General features: G+C 35.3%; 1 protein-coding gene across 2 annotated transcripts in view; it reads left to right on the top strand.

Moving 5' to 3' along the window:
* HBS1L (HBS1 like translational GTPase) overlaps positions 1-23250 on the top strand; it is an 86801-nt gene that overhangs the window by 46346 nt on the left and 17205 nt on the right. The window contains exons 5-10 of one of the 2 annotated variants that reach the window (XM_052645690.1): positions 8439-8535; positions 15876-16138; positions 16597-16762; positions 19717-19834; positions 20739-20885; positions 22762-22836. In XM_052645690.1, the coding sequence (XP_052501650.1) occupies positions 8439-8535; positions 15876-16138; positions 16597-16762; positions 19717-19834; positions 20739-20885; positions 22762-22836 (866 nt within the window). Of the gene's footprint in view, positions 1-8426; positions 8536-15875; positions 16139-16596; positions 16763-19716; positions 19835-20738; positions 20886-22761; positions 22837-23250 lie in introns of both variants that reach the window. The other variant, XM_052645689.1, reaches the window with a different exon arrangement.

Genomic DNA, 23250 nt, shown 5'->3' with positions numbered 1-23250 from the left:
TAAACCTATAATCGGGTCTTTTTCCCAAATGGATAGCCAGTATTCCCAATACAATATTGAATATAACCCATTCTTTTCCTGCTGATTTAAACATTTCTTTGCATATGTTGAATTCCTACTTTTTTAGAGGACTGTGTATAACCTGTATTTTTGTTGTTGAGTCACTTAAGTCATGTCTGACTTGTGATCCCATGGACTATATAGTCCACCAGTCTCCACTATCCATGGGATTTTTCCAGACAAAAATGCTGGAGTGTGTTTCCATTTCCTTCTCCAGGGGATCTTACTGACCCAGGGATTGAACCTGTGTCTCCTGCATTGGCAGCTGGATTCTTTACTGCTGAGCCATGAGGGAAGCCCCTTGTAACCTATATATTCCTATGTATTTTTCCATACATTTAATTCTTATTTTTATGTATCTCGAACATAAATATATTCCTGTTGGTTCATTTGCAGATGCTTTATTCTAATTCATCAGGGTGTTTTTGTGCCATTACCACATTTTAATTATTTCAGCTTTATGATTGATATCTGGTAGTTCCAGTCAACTATCATTATCCTTAACTTAAAAAATCTTATTGGTCATTCTCTCACATTACTCTTTCAGGTGAACATTAGCTTAGCATGTTTTCCCCTACAGTAGTCCCATTGGATTTTGTAATACCATATCATTTTTTTTTTTAATGTACTCTTTCGACTTACTTGTATGTGCTATGTGCTAAGTCACTTCAGTCGTGTCCGACTGTTTGCAGTCCTATGGACTGTAGCCATTCAGGCTCCTCTGTCCATGGGGTTCCCTAGGCAAGAATACTGGAATCAGTTGCCATGCAGTCCTCCAGAGGGTCATCCTGACCCAGGGATTGAACCCAGGTCTCTTATGTCTCCTGCATCGGCAGGTGGATTCTTTACCAACGGCACCACCTGGAAAGACACTTAAGCAAATTAAAAAAAACACACTAGGTTCAAGCCAAGTTGAGGTATAATTTTTGTGTTCCTGTTTATGACTAGGTACATGTTTATTCCAGCACTTTTTGATCCTATAATTAGCTAAAATCACTTAAAAAAATGAAAAGTTAATGGGTACTGCAGTATCCAGTGAAACTAAAGATACTTGACAGTAAATATGTATTGACCACGAATTTCAGCAGTTGTTTTTGATTTAGAAGTTTTCTGGCAAGGATGTTCTATGAACGATGATGAGATAATTCCAAAGAATAAGATCTGACAATTTTTTTTAGTTGACAGTATTTTAAAATAGTTGGTGTGCTTTTACAAATACAATATTTATTACAAAATTGTTGTCAGGTAGAGGGTTTAGGTAGTAATATCCTTATTTTGCCCACGGGATAAACTCAGTCTTCGACGTATTTGATGACTCAGTCTAGGCTCAAGTTCATGAATTTTCTGGTGGCAGAGCCTTAGATTTCTAGCCAACTTACTAGAATTGATTACTTCAAGGTGGAAGATACCTATAGAGTGTAAAGCATCCTAGGAATGAAGACGAGGATGCCTTATTAATGGCTAGGGAAAAGTTAAGGAATTATAAACAGATGAGACATAGCAGCATATTTTATGGAGAAATCATTATTACCTATGTTTTTATGGTTTTTGTTTTACCTCTTCTTAATTTAGCTTTTCCCATTTTAAACAGTAATTATCCTCCCTAATTTAATATATTTGATATTGTTTTAATCTCTACTTATTGAATGAGAAAATGGCCCTTGAAAATAAATCTGTGGAAAATCTTTTTCTTTTAAAGAACTCTTTCCTTCAAAGCTTCAGTGTTATATAGTCTTTAAAAATGTCTTTTGTCACTGCCTATTCTTTTTCAGAACTTTTGCCCCATTAACACTTAAAAATGACTTTTCTTGTGTTATTTTCTAGGTTCAGGTCAAATCTCATTTCATTTGTTAAGTTGTTCCTAATTACTCAGATGCATACTTAGAATTCTGTTGCTTACTGTTTCTACAACTTAATCTCCACAGCTTTTATAACTGTCTCAGAATAGTGTATAAGCTCTTTAATCACTATGTGATACATATCTTCTTTTTTTTAATCTAGCTGTATCACTGCCCCAGGTTGTATAATCTTGACAAAGCAACTGTTTTGAACCTTAGTTTCTCTAAAGTAGGAATAATTATACTCACTTCGCATGGTTGTTGTGAAGGTAAAAGAGCATATACAACCCCTAGCAGAAGAGACACACATAGCAAGAGTCAGATTGTCACACATAGCAAGAGTCAGATTGGCTTCTGGAGCCCAGATCTCTAAGCATTAGGATGTGGCTGGTATTAAGTGCAAGAGGTAGGTAGAAAGTAAACTGAGGTTATTGCCTGAAGAAGAGAACTAAGGTAACTTGCAAAAGCAATAGAGATGAACTCGTGGTTTGAAATTTTAAACCCTCAAGGGTTTATCATTAAACTCTCTTTCTTGAATGCTAGTTGTGAGCAGAGCATTGTGTCATGTGCTGGGTACTATGTGAACAGGTGTATAAGGGAGTTCCTACCCTCAAAGAGATGTTGTATTCTAATACTGATCGTGTTTTAAAGACCAAAGGAATGAATCAGAAGAGGGTAAATCTTGTGGATATGTAAATGGCAAGTTTCATTAAATTTAGCAAGTCTGTTACAGTTGCGTAGGGAGATTTAGCTTTGAAAACTTGAAACCTTTACAAAGGAATATACATTGAAAAAAGTCTTCAGTATGAGAGACCTGGGTAATTGCATGTTCAAGAGACAGATCTAAATAGTTCTTGCTACTTAGATTTTAGTAACTTAAAATCTACTAGGAAGGAAGGAAGTGGAAGCAGTCAAGTTCTGGAGGAAGCAGCCCAGCAAGGGGTAACCACCAGGAACAGAAGAAGGCTTTGCTTTAGAGATAGAGGTGAACTGGACAAGTAGGTGGGCTGATTAAGTACAGACCTTGCCACTAAGGTGGTCACTTCTTTGTTCCTTGTTTTTGTTTTGGGGACTTTGTGTGTGTGTGTGTGTCTATGTAACAAGCAGGTTGGACTTGATTAACTGGATAGCTGTTATTTTCATCAAAAAGAAAAATCTAAAAGGTGGTCAGTTCTTCATCCTGCTAGAGACCAAACACTAATCACTAATATATGAATCTTCAGAATATGTTTCTTTTTGGTGAGCATGATTTGGTGGGTGGGTTTTACATGACTTGGGGGAGAACATTGATTATTTTTCTTTGTTGTGTTACATTTTTCTTTACCTCCTAAGGAGCTGTTTGATTTAAGGGATATCTTAATGGTTTGGGAATGATAGATGCATTCACAGAACTAGAAACCTTTTAATTTACTTCATTGTGTAGATGGGAAAACTGAAGCTGGTGAAATTAAACAAACTGTTTAAGCTGTAAGGTAGACAACACTTAATTCGTGGCAGAGCAGTACAGAATCCAAGCTCCTTTTTTCCATCTAGGACTCATTCCATGCTGCCATTATTTTAGCACTTCTTGTGTAATACTCAATTTCTTGAGGTGGTTATACAGAAAATTAATTTCTAGTTGGTTGGGGAAGATGAGGGAATAGAGTAAACATTTTACATTTATATGTGATGGATATATGTATCTCTTATTGATCCATGACTGATTATTTTAGTTATTAGTTCATTTCTGACCTGTGTCAGATTTTGCTTATCATCAGCTTGATGCTAGTTATGAAGGGAACTGTAATGTGGTTGGATCAATGGAACTACATCACACTGCTGTTAATAACAGCTTAATAGAAAATGTATTGAGCATATGCTTTTATCGATTATGGATAACATCAAATTGAATTAGCGTATTTCCAAAATAGGCTGAAGCAAGGTTCTCTCTTGGGGAGCGGTCTAGGGTTGGAATTACTGAACCCGCTGAAATAGCATGCAGAATTTTGTGTACTGTATATTTTTCAAAAGCGTCCCATTATTCTCATTAACTTTTTCAAAGGGGTATCTGGCCGAAATAAAAAGGTTTATGAACCATTGCTTTAGTGGTTGATATTCAGATTCAAGGGTTTTGTTTTTTTTTTCTAAATAAGACTTTCATTTACATAACCAAATTTTTGAAATACTGCATCTTTGGTTTGAGGTTTGATATCCTGTAGATAGAAATTGCCAGAAATGAAAAATATTTACTGCATTCCCAGAAATAGCCCTGGTAGCTCAGATGGTAAAGAATCTGTGTGCAATGCAGGAGACCTGGGGTGATTCCTGGGTTGGGAAGATCCCCTGGAGGAAGGCATGGAAACCCACTCCAGTATTCTTACCTGGAGAATCCCTATGGATAGAAGAGCCTGGCAGGCTACAGTCCATGGGGTCGCAAAGAGTTGGACATGACTCAATGGACATGAGTCTGAGTGAACTCCGGGAGTTGGTGATGGACAGGGAGGCCTGGCGTGCTGCGATTCATGGGGTCGCAAAGAGTTGGACATGACTGTGCGACTGAACTGAACTGAGTGACTAAGCACAGCCAGAAATAGTATGAGTTCATATTGTGACTTTTCTTTATGCTTAAAGACCTTTTATTTCGTTTTATGACCCAACTAATTTTTATAAAAGTCACCATCAAAGTATTTCAATGTAATAAATGTGTAAGTGAGTCAAGGGATTTTTTTTACAGATAAAATAGAAGGTATTAAAATTAGTTTTAATTATCTTAAGTTTTATATTCACTATATTCCCTAAAGTATACCTTAATAAGTATTTTATAATCGGGGGAAAAAAAGGCAGGAGAAGTGGGAATTAACCTTGTCTTACTTGGATTGAGACATTTTTATGTTTTCTGAGTCTTTTCCTCTATTTTGACAGAGTCCAAAATCTGCCATGCCTCTTTATCAGTCAGGGTGTTCTCCCACCTACACACACCACTCCCTCATCCCCTCATCCCTCCTCCCCCCACCCCCATCATCATCATCATCATACTCTCAGTTTCCTTCCTTTTCATTCACTCACCCCTAGAATTTTGAAACTGCTTTTATCATGGAAATCAAACCCCTCCAGAATTCTCAACCTGTTTTCCTAGTGTTTTTTCGACTTCCTTGCTTAGTTCATGTATATCCTCTCAAACTCCAAGGTCTAGAAAGTAAACTTTCTTTTCTTTTCTGCCATTTCCAACCATATTCCTTCACTCTCTCTTTCCCCCCTTAAATCCCGGGTCCTTGAAGCTTCTGTCTCTTGCCCTTAACCAGCCTTTTGTTCTTCACTGCTGTCATCTCCTGAACAACATCATAGTTACTGTTCCTTGATCACTAAGACTTTGGCAGCTCATTTGCAGTTTTCTCTTATGCCCTGAGCTCTTCCTGATCATAGCTTGTGCATCCACGTGGGAAAACAAGTCCAGTGCTCTGAACTTGGCAGTTCCTTGACCAGCTCATTTCCAGTGACCTTCACCTTTCATCAGAAATTCACTGATGAATTCCCTCCCTTCAACTTCCTCTCCCCTCAAATCATGAAATCACTTGTTCCATTCTGACCACAACCACTTCGTTGTATTTCTTACATCATGAACTTTTCTTGACCTTTGGACCCCAACTTTCAGTGCATCAGCACTCTTCCTTTATCATTTTGCTTAATCCAGTTTAGAGTTCGTGATTTATAATTTGAGTAACTCCCCCTTTTTGTTGCCATTACTTTCAACCACCTTTTTTCCTTTGCCCGTTTTTTGTATGTTGAGTAGAAACCTACCTCTGAATGACGCAGTCGGTATCTTCTCTGTGCCTCTTCCTGAATGACTGAACATTGCTAGAAAAAGTCATATGGACAGGCAGATTGATTTCACTGCACATCCATTATTGCAAATCTTAAATGGGCAAATCTCAATTTTAAATACTGTAAACCTCAGTACTGTCCAACAGTTCCCCTATTTTGGTGTGTGTTCAACTCATTCTTTGTGCAAAAATTATTGAAAGCCTTATTTGCTTCGCTAGTCTTTTAACTTTTCTCAGTCACCCTCAGTCTCACCAGATAACTACTTGCTATGTTTTGGAGAAAATAGGAACTATTAGGAGTTTTCATCTTCCAGCTTCTCAACATACCAACCTGGTTTCTATTGTAGTAAAAGTGCTTTTCTCCTATTTTAGTTGAGTTTCTACCTGTGCTTTATGTCCCATCCCTTTCTGCACTGTCAGAAATTCTGAAACACCTGACATGATCTTTTTTCTTCCTGATACTTTGAACCAGCCCTTCTCAGTTTTACTTTCTCCATCAGATGATCCCATATAACATTTTTGCTACCATTCTACCACATTCCTCCTGTTTCCAGTCAGATTTTTTTTAAGAGTCGTTGGTCCATATATCTGCACAATTGCTTATCTAAGTCCTTGGGACCAGATTTGACTCAGAAATCAGAAGGTTTTGGATTTCAGAAAGCATTAACACCTGTGGTGTGATAGCCCGATGGGATTTGGGGCAGCACCCTATGATCATCACATTGTTATTTCTGCACTGGAATGTGTGGCTTTTCACTTTAAGTGGAGTAAGTAAGGGCTGCAAAGAGCTTTCAGTCCAGGTCAGGTTTTACTGCCAAATGAGTTTAAAAAAAAACAACTTGATTTTTTTAGAGCTTTTGGACTTTGTAATCATGCGTAGGAGATAGTGGACGTGCTCTTGCCGCTACTTCTGTTTTCTCACCTTCATTTTCTTTTTAACCCATTCTAACACTTCCTCTCCTCATGTCTCTCCAATGATTCTTGCTAACTCTACCAATGACCTTTATCTAAAGGGCTCGCGTCACTAGTGAATGTTTTCATTCATCTCACTTGATTGAACAGCAGCCTCAGACTCTGGTGATGCCAAATCCCCTTAGCTTTGGGCACCGTTCTCCCCTAGCCTTCCTCTGTCACCTTTTTGTAGGCCTTGTCCTCTTTCTTACTGTCCTCTGTTAAAATGATTAAAGGTTGCATTTCTTCCAAGGCTTTGTCCTCAGACCACTTGTTTTCTTCCTTGGTATTTTCTACTGTGGTGATCTCACTTATGTCAGTGCCTTCAGCAACTAATTTTGTGCTGATGAGTCACAAATCTATACTCCATCCAGACTTCTTTGAGAGTGACCATTTATTTTATCTTTTCCTCTATTTCCCTTCCCCCTCACATTCTTATATCATTTTCTGGGCTTCCAGTTGTGTTAGAACGAACATTGGGATCTTTGCTGCGACTTACAGGTCCTGCGTTGCCTGACCATCGCCGCCTCCTTCAGCTTCATTTAACTCTGCTCCCTCTCCCCTCTACTTTCACTCTCTCTGAAGGCCATGTTGCCTCCTACAGTAGGGCCTTGATATACAAGCTGCTCTCTCTGTTTGAAATGCTCTTCTTTGTAGTTTATTCCTATTCATTTTTTTTTTGCATCTTAACTCTTGTTTTCATGTGCCTTGTCACCAAATCGTATATGGATTATAACACTAGTGACAGTTTAATTTTACTTATATTTTTGTGATCAGTTAGTACATTTTCTCCACTAGACTATAAGCTTTCTCAGTACAAGGATTATGTCTGCTTTTGTTCAACATTATGTTTCCAGTATAATGCTTGGCATACAATAGGCAGATAACAAATGTTTTGAATGAATTATATACATTAATTTACCTTTTGTAATTTTTAAACATAATTTCTATATGTACACTTACCAGTGCAGCAGTGCAGTTTCCATAGTTTTATGTGGACAAAATCCTGATGGTACTCTTACTGAAAATAATAGAAGTTCATTCTAAAGAATTCCATGAATTAAATATATATATATATATTTAAAGGTTCAGATGCATAAAAGTCTTACTTTGACCTAGCTCATAATTTTATCTTCCTTCATGTTCTTAATTTTTCAACTTTGACCTCTTCCCCGGTATTCTATGTAGATATCAAGTATCTGTGCTTGCGTGCTGCAGTCCAGGGGTCGCAGAGTCGGACATGACTGAGTGACTGAACAACAAATCAAGTATCTTACTAAGTCTGGTGTTATGACCAAGTGAAATAGATGCAGTGTCTAGTACAATTCAGCAGACTCTCAACTTGCTCATCAGTTTGTAGGTATCATGATTAAAAATAGTTTAACCATCTGCTAACTGACTGAACAATTTTAGTAGTGTGAAAGGGCGTGGTAGGAGAGAGAGAGAGAGGCTCTAGGTATAATGTCAGAACGAGGCTCAGTGCAGAAACCACCTTGTGACCTCTTAATATTGAAACTTAAGAGTCAGTTCAAAATTAGGAAGAGATTTGGTGCAGGGTTAAGCATAGAAGAGTCCTGACAAGAGGGGATTTCCCAGAACAGGGTGACAGAAGAATTTCTTTCATCATTTTAATATTTCACTGAACTATTTTAGAGAAAAAAATATGTTTAAAGATGTGATTCTGTGAAAATTGGCATAATATGTATTTAATATATAATAAATGTTTCTCGGAATCAACTTGAATTAATGAGCTTTTTATATTTTACTCTTTAATCAGGAAAATCAATAGATTCCCAGTCATCTCAAAGTGAATCTGAAATTGTGCCAAAAGTTACTAAGATGACTGTATCTGGAAAGAAGCAAACTATGGGATTTGAAGTGCCCAGGTAAGGTTTTTAACCCTTCCTCTTTTTTTTGAAATTAGTATTGTCTCCTTGTTAGACTGTAAGAATCTATTTTAATTTTGTATAATATAATCATTGAAATACAATAGGTCCTCACTATGGCATAATGCAAAGAAAAGGGGATGAGAAATTAGGCTTGATTCTGAACTTATCTATGTATGTTACTCTACCTCATTGTCAATTTCCTCATACAAATTAACTATAGCTACTTTCATGTAAAAAGCATATGATTTTGTGAAATTTAGCACTGTGAGGAGAAGGCAGTGGCACCCCACTCCAGTACTCTTGCCTGGAAAATCCCATGAACGGAGGAGCCTGGAAGGCTGCAATCCATGGGGTCACTGAGTGTCAGACACGACTGAGCGACTTCACTTTCACTTTTCACTTTCATGCATTGGAGAAGGAAGTGGCAACCCACTCCAGTGTTCTTGCCTGGAGAATCCCAGGGACGGGGGAGCCTGGTGGGCTGCCGTCTATGGGGTTGCACAGAGTCGGACACGACTGAAGTGACTTAGCAGCAGCAGCACTGTGAGGTAGGGCATCCTTATGCCACTAGATGGCATAAACAAGCAGTGTTTGGGAATTAAATGTAGCTGGTGAATCATGCAATCATTAATTAAATTTTTTTACTATTATCTTTAAACTCTTTTAGACTTTGATACTGAATAACATGGATCAGTATAACAAAGACAAAATATAAAATAAAGCATTTCTAGACTCGCAGATATCTAATGAGAAAGGATAATAAGTCATACTTAGGTATTACTCATTTATTCTTTCTTTTCACAATCTTTAGAATTTTCTCAAGAGTTTCTGTAGATGAGTAAAGTGGGTTGCTTGAGACATAACAGCAGAGTCATAACTTTAATTATATATATTTTGTCTACCAGTTAGACAAGAAATACTTATCAAATATAAACTATATATTTTTTTCAATTTCAGGAAATACAAACTCAGCAGCCATTTTTTTCTCCTTTACAGCATTTCTTCATGTAAATTAATAGAAATATCCATGAGTGTTGGGACGAATGTTAATGATTATTTCATTCATTTTATTTATTTTTATTTTATAGAAGCCAGATTTCAAATTTAGTGAGGGAAAGAACTCAATATCTAGGACATAGTAGGCATTCCGTATATGTTAGTTGAATGAATGGATGAATGAAAAAGTTAGTTTTTAGTTTGAATAACTTTAGCCCATTAAAATAATTTTGCATCCTGATTCAGTAACAAAAAGCTTAGTGTATGTCTTTTCTCTCTGAATTAGGCTTGGGTTGTCAAAATCATAAATACCTTTTTATTCTCCTGTCTTGAGTGCCATTTAATACTATTATGGAATAATTTCCATTGAGCAAGGAAAAAATAAATAGAATATGCAGTTCCTTGTTCTAAGGATTTAAAAATCTTATGCAAAAGGTTTTAGAGGCTTAGAAAGCAACATGCAACTGAGCCTAGTACAAAGAAAAGAGAATGAGAAAATGGGCTTGATTCTAGACTTGTCTATGTATATTTGTCTATATATTACAGCCCATGGGGTACTGTATATTAGAAGTAAATACATAGTTATGTTTGTGAGTATTTATAACAGTAATACTCAATAATTAAAATTATTGTTAAATTATTAATTGAAATTATTAATATAGTAATTAATGATCAAGAAAAAATGCTTAATTCAGGTAGTAATTCTTAGACTACTACCTTTATGCTTTACAAGTATAATGCAAGCTTTTCAGAATTTATAAGACTGTATGCCTCATGAGGACAGGGACCATTAATGTTAATCATTATTTTCTTTTCATAGAATAGTTGTTTGTTTAAATATTTAAAAAAAAAAGCACCTGGAAATAGTAAAAAGGAGACCTGTGAGCCAGTATTTTGATGTGGCTCTGTAGGAGAAGTCATCAGAATGTGAACAGTCTACAGGTACAGATGGGAAATACTCAGAAATGCATAAATGTTGCTCAAGGACCAAGCTATATTTACATCAAATACTTATATAGGATTTTGTGGAAATTTATAATAAGGATAATACTTAGGCTGTTTTTATTTAGTCTCAAGAAGGCACAGAGAAATATAATTAAACACTTGTGAGTCAAGATTTCAGCATCATAGGTTTCTATATAATGTGATTCCCAGTGACTGCTTGTTAAAAAAAAGGGTAATGCATTTCTTAGAATAAAGTGAAAGAGCAAACTTTCTTTTTACTGTTAGTAAAGATAGTAAATACCTCTTTCGAAAAAGCAGTGAGTAAAAATCATTAGAACGTTGCATAGAGAACAAATAACTGATTAACCTCTTCAATCTAAATTATTAACTTTCCAGTATCATTTAAAGAACTCACAAAGAAACATGAAGCCTCTCAATACATGTGGAAATATTCCCAATTTTGGAAAGATGGTTTAAAAAAGCAGACCAGTCATTTTATAGTAATAGATACGATTACACAATTATATGATAAAGCACCTGAAAAAATATTCACAAACTTATTCTTCCATACTTTCTTTCTTTCAGTCAGTAATTACAGCTTTGAACTTGTAATAGTTACTTTACCTCATCTTAAGAGATATTTCAAAATCTTAATACATTAACTTTTAGTTTATAATATGCAGAAGTTTTTATTAAGTACGGACTTACGTAGAATGCTTTTCTAACTACTTTGGCCCTTTCCTCTAACACTGCACGGGTTAGTGAATTAAAATGCAGTTTTCCTAAAATTTACTTGAAGAGAATGTTGTGAAAGTTAGAGAAAAGCAAATCTTTCATGTTACTGATCTGTAAATGAAATAATCAAGACATGTTTTGTGATGCTCTTCCTATCCTGAATAGGGCTGCCTAATTTGTGGGTGAGCCCAGCTTCAGCCCTCAGCCCCCTGTGTCAGTCATAGCTGTTCTGCTTTTGTCTGTTTTCTGTGTTGGAGTTACCATGAGTTTTCCTTTGAAGAAAAGCCTCACTAAAAACAGAAAGATTTGAAGCCAGAGATTGTGATTTTTTCCCAGGTCTGATCAGAACCAGAGTCTATGACTAGTTATTCTGGTTGAATACTTTGACTGTAATTTGTAGGGTTTGTTTTTTTCCTTTACTCCTCTAAATGCAGAGTTGTCATGTTTTTGTTTTAGACAACTAATTGTGGACATTCAAATAAATGTTTGAAAATTTCAGTTTAAATTTGATTTACTTAGCTTGGTTTGTTGGACTCAAATTTTAAGAGTGGGAACAGTTTCCACATACTTAAATTTTTTCCCTGTAGTTCGAGATGAAGCCGATCTGTCTAAGCTGTGAGTGCTCAAGTTGGTTAGTGGAGATTTGCTAAAGCAAAATAAAACAGGAGTGGATAAGAGGCTTTTAATAAAGTTGAAAATACAACTAATGTGATTCTTTCCTGAGGCATGGGATGAGAATCAGTGTTGAGCATTTAAAAAATACCAAGAGAGAGAACAGTGAATCTGTTTTTGTTACTCTGGGCAGGAAGAAAAGAGATTTACTGTTCCTACACATCTCCATCACACTACAATCCTTAAGTGATGTTTGTAAACTTCTTTCTATATGTAATTCTTTTCTGCCACCTCCACGTTAAGATGGGTATAATTGGTTTCATTCTGACTCTTTGCGACCCCATGGACTGTAGCCTACCAGGCTGCTCTGTCCATGGGATTTTCCAGGCGATAGTACTGGAGTGGATTGGGATCAAACCCAGGTCTCCCACATTGTAGACAGACACTTTACTGTCTGAGCCACCAGGGAAGTCCATTCTAATAACTTGCAATTTAACCTGTTCTTTGTCCTAAGTCTGTTTATTTGTGTCATTGAAGGAAAGGTAGGGCACATCATAGTCTGTTTGATTACATTACATCTTTCATAGCTATCCACAGGATAGCACTGGTATGATTTCTGTGGAGCACAGTCAAAGAGCTAATGAGGAACTAAGTAAGATCAGTGTTTACTTTTGAAGGCACTGTCAGTGTCAAGGAGGAAATAAGCCAGATGGTCTTATTTCTATTTTATATATCTGAGTTCCTCACTAGATTTTAAACTTTTGGGATCAATTGATAAAACTTTCTGATTTCTATATCTTTTCTTCTCAGTGTCAGTGACTAATGTATGTTACAGTTTTTAGTGAGTCAAGTATTTGTTGAATTAATGAATTAAAATTCCTTTGCCAAAAGTAATAAAAATGTAGACATTTAGAGATACTTCCTTTAAGGACAGTGTTTGAGCAAAAAAAGATTGCAAGTCTCTGTGCTGTTGGAGGAATGAGTTAGGGATTAAAAACTGATAAGCAATTTTTTTTTTTTTAGTATGAATTTATCTGTTGGAACACATTTGGTACCAATTTTTACAAAATATCTCCTTTATGCCACCTGTTTTGATAGGACTGTATGGCTAAGCTATGGGCTTAGACATTGAATTTCAGTTACTTTATGGGATATTTTCTTCTTATCTTAGTTTTTAGTAGTCTGTTTTTCTCCTGGAATCTTCTAAGTCTGTATTTGTGTGGTTTGGGTCTTAACTGCTTATCATTTCCACCTTAACAGACTCTAGGCACTTAGCTGCTGCTGCTGCTAAGTCACTTCAGTCGAGTCTGACTCTGTGCAACCCCATAGATGGCAGCCCACCAGGCTCCCCCGTCCTTGGGATTCTCCAGGCAAGAACACTGGAGTGGGTTGCCATTTCCTTCTCCAGTGCATGAAAGAGCCACTTAGCAGAGATCATTTTTTGGTCTGCAGATGTAAGAATGTAAAGAGATGTCTCTGCCCTTCTGACATTATAGGATATCAGTCAAATTGGTTTAAATATTCTTTTTTTTTAATTTATTTTTTTATTGAAGGATAATTGCTTTACAGAATTTTGTTGTTTTCTGTCAAACCTCAACATGAGTCAGTCATAGGTATACATATATATATCCCCTCGCTTTTGAACCTCCCTCCCATCTACCTCCCCATCCTACCCCTCTAGGTTAAAACAGCCCCTGTTTGAGTTTCCTGAGCCATACAGCAAATTCCCGTTGGCTCTGTATTTCACATATGGTAATGTAAGTTTCCATGTTAACTATTTACATACATCTCACCCTCTGCTCCTCTCTCCCCATGTCCATAAGTCTGTTCTCTATGTCTGTTTCTCCATTGCTGCCCTGTAAATAAATTCTTGAGTACCATTTTTCTAGATTCCATATATGTGCATTAGAATATGATATTTATCTTTCTTTCTGACTCACTTCACTCTGTATAACAGGTTCTAGGTTCATCTACCTCATCAGAACTGACTGAAATGTGTTCCTTTTTTATGGCTGAGTAATATTACATTGTGTACCACAACTTCTTTATCCATTCATCTGTCAGTAGACATCTAGATTGCTTCTGTCTTCTAACTATTGTAAATAGTGCTACAATGAACAGTGGGATACATGTATCTTTTTCAACCCTGGTTTCCTCAGGGTATATGCCTAGGAGTGGGATTGCTGGGTCATATGGTGGTTTTATTTCTAGTTTTTTAAGGACTCTCCATTACCATCTTCCATAGTGGCTGTATCAGTTTACATTCCCAATAGTGCAAGAGCAGTCCCTTTTCTCCACACCCTCCTCAGCATTTATTGTTTGTAGACTTTTTGATGGTGGCCATTCTGACCAGCGTGAGGTGATATCTCATTGTGGTTTTGATTTACATTTTTCTAATAATGAGTGATGTTGAGCATCTTTTCATGTGTTTGTTAGCCATCTGTATGTCTTCTTTGGAGAAATGTCCGTTTAGGTCTTTTTCCCACTTTTTGATTGGGTGGTTTGTTTTTTTGTCATTAAGTTGTATGAGCTGCTTGTATATTTTTGAAATGAATCCTTTGTCAGTTGTTTCATTTGCTATTAATTTTCTCCCATTCTGAGAGTTGTCTTTTCACCTTGGTTATAGTTTCCTTTGCTGTGCAAAAGCTTTTAAGTTTAATCAGGTCCCACTTATTTACTTTTATTTCCGTTACTCTAGGATGTGGGTCATAGAGGATCTTAATCTGATTTGTGTCATCGAATGTTCTGCTTATGTTTTTCTCTAAGAGTTTTATAGTTTCTGGTCTTACATTTATGTCTTTAATCCATTTTGAGATTATCTTCGTGTATGGTGTTAGGAAATGTTCTAATTTCATTCTTTTACATGTTGCTCTCCAGTTTTCCCAGCACCATTTATTGAAGAAGCTGTCTTTGCCCCATTTAATATTTTTTCTCCTTTGTCAAAAATAAGGTAGCCATAGGTGCCTGGGTTTATTTTTGTGCTTTCTATCTTGTTTCATTGGTCAATATTTCTGTTTTTGTGCCAGTACTATGCTGTCTTGATGACTGTAGCTTTGTAGTATAATCTGAAGTCAGGAAAGTTGATTCCTCCAGCTCCATTCTTCTTTCTCAAGACTGTTTTGGCTGTTTGGGGTCTGTGAAATTTTTAGTTCTAGTTCTGTGAAAAATGCCATTGGTAATTTGATAGGGATCACATTGAATCTGTAGATTGCATTTGGTAGTATAGTCATTTTCACAATATTGATTCTTCCTACCCAGGAACATGGAATATCTCTCCATCTGTTTACATCATCTTTGATTTCTTTCATCAGTGTCTTATAATTTTCTGTGTACGGTTCTTTTGTCTCCTTAGGTAAGTTTATTCCTGGATATTTAATTCTTTTTGTTGCAGTGATGAAAGGGATTGATTCCTTAATTTCTCTTTCTGAGTTTTCATTGTTACTATATAGAAATACAAGGGATTTCTGTGTATTGATTTTGTATCCTGCAACTTTGCTTAATTCACTGATTAGCTCTGTAATTTTCTGATACTATCTTTAGGGTTTTCCTTGTAGAGTTTTCCATGTACAGTATCATGTCATCTGCAAACAGTGAGAGCTTTACTTCTTTTTCAGTTTGGATTCCTTTTATTTCTTTTTCTTCTCTGATTGCAGTAGCTAGGACTTCCAGAACTATGTTGAATAATAGTGGCAAAAGTAGACACCCTTGGCTTGTTCCTGATCTTAGGGGGAATGATTTCAAGGTGCTACTGGTGGTTGGGTGATGCCAGGCCTTGTATTCAAGTGGTTTCCTTTTTGTGAGCTCTCACTATTTGATACTCCTTAGGTTTATTTCTCTGGTAGTCTAGGTCTTGGAATCAGTGCTACCACTCCAAAGGCTCGGGGCTTGATCTTGGATTATTCTCTATGTCGGCATGTGACTTCACTACTTAGATTCTCTGCCAGCACTCCCAAGAAATATCCTAGCACCTTTAGGAAAGCAGCAGCTCTTCAAGGGTGGTCGCCAGACTTGGTTTAAATATTCTTTATTCCTGTCTCTGCCTTCTGTAGAGTAACTGCTGAAGAAAATGGTCATAGTTTCCACACACCTCAAAAAGGACATTCTAGTGAAGATACCAACCTTGTTTCTTCTAATGTACTTGAGAGCGCTTCTAAATCAGCTCTTCCATCCCACACCATTCAAGCATCAGAAGAACAGAGTTCAACACCAACACCAGTGAAAAAGTCTAGCAAGCTGAGGCAACAAATAGATATCAAAGCGGAACTGGAGAAGCGGCAAGGAGGAAAGCAGCTCCTCAACCTAGTGGTCATTGGTAATGCCTTTTGTTCCTCTGGATTATCAGTCAGCTGCTCAAGCCCAGTAATTGTCTAGTGGCAGCATGGGAATATGCTCCACTCTGAGTTTCTGTGTAGGTGTGAATAGACATGAAGCAAGAAGGCATTGAACTGTAATGTTGAGTTGTCAAGGTCACTTGGGGTGAAATAATGCCAAGTTGCCAAAGAGGTTATTAGACTTGGTTGTGGCCTTTTCATTTTGTGAATATTGGAAAATGGCATCTCTTGTTGATCATTTTGATTTCCAGAAATCAAAGAAACTTTCTCCCCTCTAAAGAGATATGCTCTTTTTTCTCCATTACTTGGCAAACTATTATTTGATAAAAATTGGTGTTTAATGCTCTAAACTATTGAATTACAAATTCATGCTATGCCTCAATGTGAACAACATCTGGAAAATGCACCTAGTATTAAATCTTGAATCAATTTTCTTTAGGTCATGTTGATGCTGGGAAAAGTACTCTGATGGGACATTTGCTTTATCTTCTGGGTGACGTAAACAAAAGAACTATGCATAAGTATGAACAAGAGTCTAAAAAGGCTGGCAAAGCTTCGTTTGCATATGCATGGGTCTTGGATGAGACTGGCGAAGAAAGGGAAAGGTAGTCATTATATATAAAATTTTCATTCTGAAATTGTATATACTCTTTAAATAATTGCGTAATATGTGTTAAGTATGGATGAAACAAATCATGAAATTTTTAGATACTATTTTTAGAAAACTCAGTTATCAGGGAAATATTTTTATTGTAGTTTTGGTTGTAATCTACATACAGTGTTTTACTCCTTTAAATTCTATGGAAATAGTTTAAAAGTATGTTTATTTAAAAAATTGAAAGAAAAATACATACACATAGCAAAAGGCAGTAAAATCTCATAGTTAATTATTCTGTGGGAGAAGTTTTGCTTGTCAGTTCCCTGAGTATATGTCAAATTGTCTTGATTTTGAATTAACATTATGAGAAAGACTCTTAACTTAAAATTAGTATATATAGTGTTATATGTATATATATTCTTTATATATATGTAGAGTTATTACAATATCAGTTTATAAAGGAAAAGTAACTTTTTGTAGTATACTATCTTCTGTCTAAAATCAAAATGACTAGTAAATTCAATATAAGATTTAATTCATCTTTATACTTTCTTACTAAGTTTTTATGAGACACAGTCAACAATTAGTTAAACCTATCTCCTGCTATGCAGATCTAATCCAGTGGATTACTCCTGAATGTATAACTGTGTTCAGTGCTAACTTTGGGAAGATTCTAGGAGAATATAGCCACTCATATCCCTCTGATCAAAGTATTTCTTTTGAGGTCTTTTTAGAGTGGTAATATATTCCATGTTAGAACTGTTAAGAATGGGGGACCCAATGGCACCTTTGTCTGGAAAGAAAGAGGATACCTTATAATTAAGTGAAATGGCAATTATACCTGCCATCTCAAACTAATACTCTACAGGCTTCTGAAAGTCGTAAATCAACTAAGAAATTACTCTGTGTCCTGTGATGTCTTCATTTTGAATATGATTAGAGAGTATTAAAAAATGTGTGTTTACTTTCTTGGAGTATTGGGTAACCTACATTATAATATATAAGATAATTTTCAATAAAGTTGGTCACAATATTCCTTACCTCTTCTGATAAGTAGAATTTTACATCATAGTGCTTTGAATTTTGTTTTGTTTTTTCTTGTGTCTTTTTTATTCTTGCAGTATCACAAGCTTGTTTTCCAACTTAGAAAAAATAGTTGGACAGTTACAGATTTTTGGAAAATGAATATTGGAAAACAGTAGAATTTTGTATGATGTCTGCATTAGGACACTAAAGAATTTTTACCTGTCAGCACATCAAGTAGATTATTGAAGTATATTTATAGCTTTTTAGTTTCCTTTGTACCATCTATCAAGTAGGTAGATTGAGAATTGTATCGTTTAAGTGAGAAGTGGCTTGTTTTAATTTATTTCATATGTGAGTTGAGCAGAGAAGTGACGTAATAATTTTTCTCTTTCTTAGAATAATTAATAATTTTAATGTATTTAAATAATAAACCTGCTGGTTGGCTGTTATACTTTTGCTACTGGTAGTTCTCTGTTGCTCAGCATGCTACAATATTTAGAACATTCCTTCCTTCTGTAGATCGTAGAAGCTTCCATATACATAATGGGAGTTTTAACTTACCACTATATTCCTGAGTAACATTTTGAAAATGCAGTGAATTGCATATCCCACCATGTTAAATGCTTGTAAATCCTCTTTCTGCTCATGTGTTGAACAGAAATTAGTAGCCTGAGTGACATTTTCACATTCTTTTGGTTACACATGCAGAGTAAAGATAGGTCCAAAGCGTGTGTCAAAGTGATCCAAGAAGGAGCTTAGGCTCAGTCTTGGTTCATCACTATTCTTAGATAATTATTTGGGGATTATTAAAGAGAATTAAGTATCATTTTTACAAGCTTAAATGGCCCATGGTTTCAGATTAAACTAGAATAATGTGACTAAAGAGACCCACAGTTACCTTACTGCTAAGATGAACGTGTAATTTACCAGCATAATTGTTGGGATACTAGTAGTAAAAGAGTGCTCATTCCTTATTGTGGAATTTTCAGGGCAAACCAGGATGAATAATTACCTAATTTATTGCCCACTTGATTTCACTTTCTAAACTCCTAAAGTTTAGAAAGACTTGCTACTTTTGTAGACACTCCTGGACTTTCTTATAGTCTGACTCTGTTTTTGTGGCTAAGAAGGGTGCTGTGTTTTTGGGTTTCCCTGGTGGCTCAGAGGTTAAAGAGTCTGCCTCCAATGTGGGAAACCTGGGTTCGATCCCTGGGTCGGGAAGATCCCCTGGAGAAGGAAATGGCAACCCACTCCAGTATTCTTGCCTGGAGAATCCCATGGACAGAGGAGCTTTGGTAGGCTACAGTCCACGGGGTCACAAAGAGTCGGACACGATTGAGTGACTTCACTCACTCACTCAAGAAAATACTGTGTTGGACTCCAAGAAGATTACATGGGATGCAAAACCTCTGCTCTTTGTCTCTCTCAATTTTTAAGAAATTGTGCATCTCCTTTGTTATGTCTCGTTCGATATATGTGTACCATGCTGACCAGCCTTGCAAATGAAAGTTTCACAAGTTTATTTCTGTAATTAATGAAACATAAATGTAAGAAGATAAGGAAAAGTTCCTCTTGATAGTACCTCATTCTTCATTTTTATCTTTTCTCCTGTATAGTATTTGTTTCCCACTTCAGAGATGTCCCTATATTTCTTTCTTCCTTCGCAATTTATACTGCTTCTTACTGGAAAAAAAAAAGAAAGAAAATGGGAAACATCAATCATTTTGATTAAGCTCTTGTTATGTCCACAACCTTGTATTGAAGCCATACCAGCAGAAATTCCAGATAGCCTAATTATTCAAAATAACAGACTGTATAATAGAATTCTCAGTATTAAGAATTTAGACTGTTATTTTTCCTATATTATTAAATAACTTAATCTCTAAAACTTGATTATTTATATAGTTGTTCTAACCATTTTATGTTTTCTTTAAGGGGGGTAACAATGGATGTTGGTATGACAAAGTTTGAGACCAAAACCAAAGTTATTACATTAATGGATGCTCCAGGCCATAAGGATTTCATTCCAAATATGATTACAGGAGCAGCCCAGGTACCAGATATTTCCTTAACCAAAGTACAGTGAATGTAAATAAATTTCCTGATGCTGAGGTTATAATTCTAGAATTATAACTTAAAATACTAAAGTTCTAGCCTTTTAAAAAATATGAGAAATACTATATTTTTCATTGTGTATTTATTGGTACTTTATAAAACCTTAGAATTCTGATTTATTACAAAGTAGCAAATGTATAAAAGCCACGAGTTTCTTTAGTAAAAATAATGGTAGGGGCTTGATAAGGCATAGCTTTGTATTTCATTTATTAATAAATTGGAGTGAGTATTTCAACATAACCCTTTTTGTTACATTTATATTCGTATCGAGTCCTGTATCTTTTTGAAGAGCTTATTTATGCAGAAATAGGGAACCTTGGGAGTTTTCCCCCTGTGGTCTAAATGGGATTAGAAAACAATTGTAATTTGCAGATGTACGTGATTCTTAATAAGGATACTGAAAAAAAATTCAAAGATAGTAACTTTAAATAATTAAGACAATGAAAATAGCATTAGATATATAGAACATTGATTTCTTCTATAATAGATGATTATTAGAAAATATGGAGAGTTCATAACACAATTATTTGTCCCTGTTTACTTAGGTTTTAATTTTATGTTTTTCTTCTTTTGCCCAGTTATCATAATTGTTATGTAATCAAACATGGGAAGTTTTGTTCTTTATGACATTATTTTTTTGATCACATGCTAGTACTTTCTTCTATTTAAAATTTTAATCCATCTGTGTGACTCCTTTGATTTGCTTGTGTTTGGTGGGAAGTTAGAGTCTTCCTTTAGAATCTGACCTACACAGTTACTTCAATAGTCTGTCCTTTGAATTAAAATGCTGTGACATTGTTTCTAGCTTAGATTTTTTTTAAATTTTTTTTATTTTTTTTTAGGCAGATGTAGCTGTTTTAGTTGTAGATGCCAGCAGGGGAGAGTTTGAAGCTGGATTTGAGACTGGGGGACAAACACGAGAGCATGGACTCTTGGTTCGTTCTCTTGGAGTGACCCAACTCGTAGTTGCAGTCAATAAAATGGATCAGGTATTTAAAAGCTTTTTGAGTATTCATTTTAGATGCTGATTAAGATGATGTTCTGCCATGATGATGACCTCAGATGTAACTAGTATATATTTTCTTAGCCCAGTTGTCATATTTTAAAGAATAAATACATGATGCTGATATTAAATGAGGTATTAGTAGTATTAAGCAAGAAGATAAATTTTTACTTTATCTTCTATAAGAATTAACTTATAAATCTTAAAATCATTTTTAGTTATAAAAATAATTATTTATTCTGGTCTGAGGAAAACCTGAAATAAATATTTCCAGCCTTCCCCTCCTGCAGATTTTTAACTTTTCATTTTGTACTTCCATTCAGTTTATTTTTGCACATAAAAATCTTTTTCTTTATAACATTGGGTTCTAGTCTACTTCATTATCTACTTTTTTCAAAAAATTGGCAATATTCTTGTTTTTGTTTCTAAGTTACTAATAATTTTTATGTAAAGAGGTTTTTACAGCTTTCTTCTAGTATATTTTGAAGATATACTTTATTCAGACAGCCCCCTACTTTTGACTATTTTCAGTTTTGTGCGTGTATTTAGAAATAGTTTATTCTGTGGAAATTTCTGGGCCCAAGGATATATATGTTTTTTAAGTCTTGCTGAACATGATCAGAAGGGGTTCCAGGTGGCGCTAGTGCTAAAGAAGCTGCCTGTCCATGCAGGAGACATAGGAGATGTGAATTTGATCCCTGGGTCTGGAAGATCCCCTGGAGGAGGGCATGGCAGCCCACTCCAGTTTTCTTGCCTGGGGAATCTCATGGACAGAGGAGCATGGCAGGCTACAGTCCTCATGGTTGCAAAAAGTTGGATATGACTGAAGTGACTTAGCACACACACATGGATGCACATTCTTTGTGTATTTATTTATCATTTGTATTTTTTTGAATTTATATAATTTGATTTTTTTAAGTTTTAAAACTGAGTAATATGTAAGCATAATTTATTTATTAAAGACATTATCATTTCCTTTTAATTTATTTCTTTATGCTTAGGTATTTTCTTATCCTGGTATCAAATACATATTCACCTAAATTTTCTACATGTTTCTTTTATGGTATTATCATTACATATACCTGTTATTTTTTTCCCAACATTTTAGTATGAAAGTATTCAGACATAAAGCAAAGTTGGAAGAATTTTACAGTAGACACCCAAATTATACCTCCTACATAATATTCTTCCACTTGCGTGATATCATTTTTGTCTGTCTACCCCTGTATCCATCCATTAATCCATCTTATTTTGACATGACTTTCCATGTTACTTACAAGTTATAGTCATTTTTACATTTACCCTTGAATACTATAGCATGGGAATAGTTATCTAGAATTCATATCACATATGAACATTACATATACTAAGAAGTCTAGTTGACTTGAGTAGGTGTCAATAATTTTGTCTTATTTCAGTTGGTCAAGCAGTTGGTCCAAGCATAAATTTAAAAGTATCTCACTTTTTCTGCTCACTTTTGAATTCACTTTTAGAGGCAGCCCATTCCAGTATTCTTGCCTAGAATATCTCATGGACAGAGGAGCCTGTTGGGCTACATTCCATAGGTTACAGAGTTGGACATGACTTAGCAACTGAAAACAAAAACAAAATTAGCATACACAAAAATTCTATGTTTTGGTGTTTGTTTCTAGGCTTTCTGTTGTAGGAAAAGCTATTTTTAGATTGTTTTAATAGTAAGATCTGACATTCTGAGCTTTAATTTTAAATAGATTTCATATTTTCATAGATTTTATAATTATATTTCATAGTCTTAATTATTTATATTTTATTTCAGAAATTAAAAATTTTTAATATAGCATGGTCTTAAGCACAGTTTTAAAAATAAATTGGATCTTTGTCAGGTTAATTGGCAACAAGAAAGGTTTCAAGAGATTACTGGAAAACTTGGGCACTTTCTTAAGCAAGCTGGTTTTAAGGTAAGATCATTTTAAATTTATTTGGTTACTTTTCCTAAGTCTCATCTTACTGATATGAGAGAAAAAACTACTTTGGTATTCTTGTCTTGTTCAGTATGTTTAATTCTTTTTGTTTTTATTTCTCCCTGGTATTATATGTATATTATGTTCTTTGGATTACTTTGTTTTAGAGAATTGCATAAATTGGCTTGGATTTAGTATAAGTAGAAGACTTTTTCTCCACTTATTCGATGTATAGGTTTAGGAAGGTCACCGAGGAGTGTAGAAACTAGTAGAGAGAAATTTCTCCAGCAACAGTGTGAAGTATACCTATGTTACGAGGTAAAAATGCTTGAATGCTTTGGAACAGACTTGTAAGTTTCCCACAAAATAAAAAAGGTTGGAAACTGTTGGATCAGATAACATCAGGGCAGT

The sequence above is a fragment of the Budorcas taxicolor genome, chromosome 9, assembly GCF_023091745.1.
Source record: "Budorcas taxicolor isolate Tak-1 chromosome 9, Takin1.1, whole genome shotgun sequence".
Lineage (NCBI taxonomy): Eukaryota > Metazoa > Chordata > Mammalia > Artiodactyla > Bovidae > Budorcas > Budorcas taxicolor.
Note: the sequence above shows the minus strand (reverse complement) of the source record. Positions and strands in the feature narration are given on the sequence as shown.